The sequence below is a fragment of the Procambarus clarkii genome, chromosome 27, assembly GCF_040958095.1.
Source record: "Procambarus clarkii isolate CNS0578487 chromosome 27, FALCON_Pclarkii_2.0, whole genome shotgun sequence".
NCBI lineage: Eukaryota > Metazoa > Arthropoda > Malacostraca > Decapoda > Cambaridae > Procambarus > Procambarus clarkii.
The window spans coordinates 12,670,197-12,676,708 of record NC_091176.1 but is presented as its reverse complement, the minus strand read 5'-3'; the positions used below and the strand labels follow the sequence as shown (position 1 = coordinate 12,676,708).

The following is a 6,512-nucleotide window of genomic DNA, read 5'->3' as shown; positions in this document are numbered from 1 at the left end:
TAATTTCATCAACACAAGACAGAACACGAAACAATGGGTATTGAATAGAAGTGTTTGTAGAAAGCCTATTGGTCCATATTTCTTGATGCTTCTATATTGGAGCGGAGTCTTGAGGTGGGTAGAATATAGTTGTGCATTAATTGGCTGTTGATTGCTGGTGTTGACTTCTTGATGTGTAGTGCCTCGCAAACGTCAAGCCGCCTGCTATCGCTGTATCTATCGATGATTTCTGTGTTGTTTACTAGGATTTCTCTGGCGATGGTTTGGTTGTGGGAAGAGATTATATGTTCCTTAATGGAGCCCTGTTGCTTATGCATCGTTAAACGCCTAGAAAGAGATGTTGTTGTCTTGCCTATATACTGGGTTTTTTGGAGCTTACAGTCCCCAAGTGGGCATTTGAAGGCATAGACGACGTTAGTCTCTTTTAAAGCGTTCTGTTTTGTGTCTGGAGAGTTTCTCATGAGTAGGCTGGCCGTTTTTCTGGTTTTATAGTAAATCATCAGTTGTATCCTCTGATTTTTGTCTGTAGGGATAACGTTTCTATTAACAATATCTTTCAGGACCCATTCCTCCGTTTTATGAGCTGTGGAAAAGAAGTTCCTGTAAAATAGTCTAATAGGGGGTATAGGTTTTGTGTTAGTTGTCTCTTCAGAGATTGCATGGCGTTTCACTTTCCTTCTTATGATGTCTTCGACGAAACCATTGGAGAAGCCGTTGTTGACGGACCTCTATATACAACCCCCACAGGGGGAGGGGGAGATCTGCTGTTGCTACCCACCAAGAGTGTACAAGCACTCAATCCCATTAAATGAAAAAGCTGATGAAATTGCTAAATTGGCAACTCGTCATCCAGTGATACATAAAACAATTCAACCCAGCCTAGAGAACATAAAAAACATCATCACCAAAAAACTCTCACACCTCAACAAAGCCGACCTACACCAGAGAATAGCTGAAGGTTCGCCATCTGCAACATGGTATCTTCAGGCAACCAAATTAGAAAGGTTAAATATCCCAAAAGGAATCCACAGGGAAATAGCAGTTAGGTTATATAGACTACGTCTAGGTTACAGATGCAACTGGGAGATTGGTGAACCCCGACAGAGAGAGTGCATCTTCTGCCAAACTGTCACAGAAAAGCCATTACTTCACTATCTACTGGAATGTGAAGCAACCAATGACCTTAGAAGAGCTTTAAGAGTTCCTGAATCATGCAGTGGCCACCCTGAAGCCATCAACACAGCCACTCTCCTGGCCAACAAAGGTGTCCAGCAGCTGGACACCCTCATAAAGACTGTGAAGCAGTATCCTCCCCCGCGATAACAGCTTGATGGTTAAAAGCAACCTCAGAATACTGAGAAAAAAAAATTGTACCACGTACGGGCTATTCATGTCCGTGCCACCTCTTGGGTGGCTTAATCTTTATCAATCAATCAATCAGTTCTATTCAGTTGTGTATTTGTAAACTAAAGTCTTTGAAAATGTAATAAGTTTTACGAAACGCGCTCGTGTCGCGTCAGACTAGAAATAAAAATGAATTTTGGAGAATTGATTTTTGATTTACCTCCAACAGTGAAAAGAAATGTACGAAAGATTGAGAAAATTCGTGTTAGAATTATTAATCTTACTTTTTCGGTCATATTTAATAATATATATAAAATATATATATATATATATATATATTATTTAATATATATATATATATATATATATATATATATATATATATATATATATATATATATATATATATATATATATATATATATATATATGGTGTCTGGTGTTGACAACGGCTTTAATTGGGCAGAAACGTTTATCTTCTTTTCACATTTCTCTGTGGATTTTCCGCATACAAATGATGAGTGTTTTGTGATCGTCAATTGCGCGCATATATATATATATATATATATATATATATATATATATATATATATATATATATATATATATATATAATTTGTATGCTAACATTCAGTTTCTTAAGAAACAAATATAGATGAAAAATCAAATTCAAGTTCGCCCCCCCCCCCCAAAAAAAAAAAAATAAAACAACTAGAGAACTGCACAAGCTCAGGCGTGGGAATGTAAAATTTCTCCCACTGAACGTGTAACTAAAAAGAAAACCACGGCCTGTCAGAGGAAAAGAACTGTTTATCTGAGAATACATTATCGCACGCGCCATTCACAGCAATTTATGAATCTAATATGATTCCCCGGTGCAATATCGACCTTACTCCATCACAGGGGAAAAAAAAACAAAAAACAAATCTGATTTACAGCTTTCCTGGTGCACTAGCAACGTTTTCCCATAACTTGTAACTTGTAGAGCTATTCCATAAATAAACGAGTGGAGGAGATCTGCCCTGAATCTCACGCTCTCTGCTCCAAATAGCAAAGGTTGCGCTCGGCCCCCCTGCCCCCCCCCCCCCCCCAGCCCGGACCAGATCCATACCTCAGACGCAGATACGGCACAGGAAGGGCCGGTGGTGGGAAGGGCCGGTGGTGGGAATTAAAGGCTGGGACGGAGGGGCTGGGAAGGAGGAGGAGGAGGAAGAGTGGGAGAGGGAAATACTGGCCAACATTGTGGGCTCTGGGAACCATTCTCCATCCAAGCAATTTTCGTGAAATTAATGAACCGATAGTTTTTAGCCGAACACTAATTTATCTCCTCTTTTGTATTCTTAATTCAGCAGGTAGTATGTGTTTGAACTCACCTAGTTGTACTCACCTTGTTGTGCTTGCTTGGCGGGACCAAAGAGCTTTGGCTCTTTGGTGCCGCCTCTCAACTGTCAATCTACTGGTGTACAGATTATGGAGCCTACTGGGGTCTATCAAATCTACATTTGAAACTGTGTATGGAGTCAGCCTCCACCACATCACTACCTAGTGCATTCCATCTGTTAACTATTCTGACGCTGAAATTTTTTTTTCAATTGTCTCAGTGACTCATTTGGGTACTAAGTTTCCACCTATGTCCTCTTGTTCGTGTTCCACCTATGCTAAATAGTTTGTCTTTGTTCAGGAGGCCTGGTTGACGACCGGGCCGCGGGGACGCTAAGCCCCGGAAGCACCAAGGTAACCCTGTCAATTTCCCTGAAAATTGTTTAGGTGGTAGTCATGTCTCCCCTTAATCTTCTGTCTTCCAGGGGCGTGAGGTTTAACTCCCGTAGCTTTTCTCTGTAGCTCATACCTCTCAGTTCTGGGACTAGTCTGGTGGCATACCTGTGAATCTTCTCTAACTTTGTCTTGTGTTTATGCAGGCTGGAGCTGCATACTCTAGAACTGGTCTGACATAAATGGACTACAAGGTCCTGAACGATTCCTTACACATGTTTCTAAAGGCAGTTCTTATATTGGCCAATCTAGCATATGCCACTGATGATGTACTTTTGATGTGGGCCTCTGGAGACATGTTCGGTCTCCAGAGGTCAAATCAGGTCAAATCAACCCCCCAGATTTGACTCTTTGACTCTCTATTTGACTTTTGCACGATTTCACCTCCCAGATGGTACCTTGTGTTCAGCCTCCTGCTCCCTTCGCCTAATTTCATTACTTTACACTTTCCTGAGTTGTACTTTAGTAACCCTTTTGTTGACTATTCTCCAGTTTGTCCAGGATGTCCTGTAGTCTCTATCTATCTTCATATGTCTTGATTCTTCTCATAATTTTTGCATCATCAGCAAACATTGAGAGGAATGAGTCTATACTCTCTGGAAGATCGTTTACATATGTCAGAAACAGGATGGGTCCAAGTACAGAGCCCTGTGGGACTCCGCTGGTGACACACTCGCCACTCTGATGCCTCGCCTCTCACAGTTACTCGCTGTTTCTTGTTGCTTAGATACTCCCTTATCCACTGGAGCACCTTACCTTTTACTCCTGCCTGTAGCTCCAACGTTTGTATCAGCCTTTTATGGGGTACTGTGTCAAAGGCTTTCTGACAGTCCAGAAAGCCTTTGACACAGTACCCCATAAAAGGCTATGTACTCACCTAGTTGTGCTTGCGAGGGTTGAGATCTGGCTCGTTGGTCCTGCCTCTCAACCCTCAATCAACTGATCAACTGTGTGTGTACTCACCTATTTGTACTCACCTGTTTGTGCTTGTGGAGGTTGAGCTTGGCTGTGTGTGTGTCCGAGCGTGGCTGGGTAGTTCCCACCGGGTCCGTTGTGTTTCATGCATGTCACTGGATGGTTAGTTGAATGTCGATTAGACTGTGCTTTTGTATATAATATCCTCTCTGTATAGTGTAACGTGAGCGCAGGTTGAGCTACACAGGTTGAAAATACAATATACACTAGACGCACGCGTGTCGTATTATACATTATACTGAAAACTTCATTTATGTTCGTCACAGTACTGTGGTGAAGGCGGGCGAGGACCAACCCGTCCTCTTACAAAGAACGTAGATTTTCGATCGTATGCGCTACGGCTAAAAACTGCCGTACTAAAATATGGACACCGGCTCGCGAAAGTGATGTAGCTGTCCCGTTTTCTCTATTTTTTTGGTCCACTGTCTTAGTCTGTTAGGTTAAGAGAGGACACTTTAAATTAACAGTTTTCATGTCGTTTTGAAACGTTAGGAGACCTTGCGGCTTTCCTAACCTACTAGAGGACCCAAAACTTGCTGTTTTGGGTCTCTTTCATTTGGAAAAGTAATTTTTATTTTGCAGCACGGTAATTTTTGGCAGTAGCGCATACGAGCGAAAGGCGACGTTATTTGTAATTTTATTATTATTAACATCTTTATTGACAAAATCAATTACAATTTTGCCTAATCGGAGGATTTCGATTAAGTCTTATTAAAGTGAGGCTAATACTGGTATTCACTGTCGCGCAGGACAGAGCGTCATACACAAGACAATAGGTCTAAACTGTAGGCGGAAGTACATATATATTATTTGTAAGAGGACGGGTCGCCCCACCCAAGGTAAGGTACAAACCTGTCAATAATTTAAAAGGGCCACACACATAAATGTCACCGAGGCTCAAAGCAGTCATAGAACAACAAATGGAAACCATCTCAAGACCTACAACGACTCACATCTTCACAGACGGATCAGATGATCAAGAAAGAGGTTCTGCTGGGGCAGCAGTTTACACTAACAACCATGAAGCTTACTGGAGCATGAATAGTGGGTGCTCAACATTGCAGACAGTTATATGCCCTGAAAGAGGTCATAAATTATGCAATTGGGAATAATTTACATGATATCATCATTCATACCGACTCTAAATCTTCACTCAAGGCATTGTTATCCAGTCAGCACAGAGATAACATACAACTCATCACAAAAATCCTACATATGGGAAAAGAAGCACACAATCTAGGGCTGTCAGTCACTCTAAATTGGATACCAAGTCACACTGGCATAGACGGTAATGAAAAGGCAGACTCACTAGCAAAAACTGCCACTGCTCTACCTGTTGTACAGGTTCAAATACCTCCAAGTTTTTAACAGATTAAGAAGCAAATCGAGAAGAAAATACTCCCAACTATCAAAAGTCGCCACAGAGCCAAAGTAGCAGAAGGAAGACCCACTTCGATGTGGTACGAACAAGTCACTGAGAACTCCACTTTCAAGCCTGGCAAAAAGATATCTAGAGACATTGCAGTAGCCATACACAGACTCAGTTACAAGTGCTGCTGGGAGGTAGTAAACCCAATAGTTAAAGAGTGTCATATCTGTGGAACAGAAGCAGAGGCGCCACTTTTGCACTAGTTACTGGAATGTGAAGCTACATAAGGCCTGCGCATCAAACTCAACATTAATCCAACGACAGCAGCTGGATTAGATGCAAATTTCAAGCGACTATAATGATTAGAAAAGCAGTTGAAGAATGGGACACACTAGTGAACATTCTGCACCTACATCCGCCACCAAGATAGTTATTAAAACAAGACTAAAACCAGTGCGCTAAAACAGAAGCGAAAAAAGAAACGCGGGAAAAAGAGGAAATCCCAACCTCCATTTAAAAAACATTGTTACTGTGATACAGTATTTGGGTCAATGTTATCGCGAATAGCCAAACTCAATTACGGGCTCACTATAGCCACTATAATGACATTTCGTTCTGAGTAGCCAAATCTAAAACAACAACAACAACAAAAAAATGTCACGTCTGTTCATTTTAATAACATAAGGTAAATAACAATTATAGTTTTAATTTACTAGCAAGTTCTAGTACTTCTCATTGTAGAAATAATTTTAATACGAAGCAGAAGCCTCATCATCAGGGGTTGTAAACCCCCACATTTTGGTTCAGTTCCATAGAGCTGGTGCCGCGGGGTTCATACCCCGTTTTCTCTAGTGCCACTCCGCAAACAAATACAACTGTTTTGCCAAACAAGAAACGTACAAACCCAAGCCACCCACCTAAACCAACCGAGTATAGAAAACGTCAATATTATGCTGTTTAAATATATAATAATGCGTCGCATCTTGACAGAAATGGTCGATTTGGTAGACAGAATGGGAGGTAGTAAGGGGAGAGGACGGGGTGGGGGGAC

General features: G+C 41.3%; 1 protein-coding gene across 1 annotated transcript in view; it reads right to left on the bottom strand.

Moving 5' to 3' along the window:
• LOC138369117 (uncharacterized) overlaps positions 1-3,415 on the bottom strand; it is a 6,762-nt gene extending 3,347 nt beyond the window's left edge. The window contains exon 1 of the mRNA XM_069332055.1: positions 3,331-3,415. Within this exon, the coding sequence (XP_069188156.1) occupies positions 3,331-3,415 (85 nt within the window). The remainder of the gene's footprint in view (positions 1-3,330) is intronic.
• Between the last annotated feature and the right edge of the window lie 3,097 nt (positions 3,416-6,512).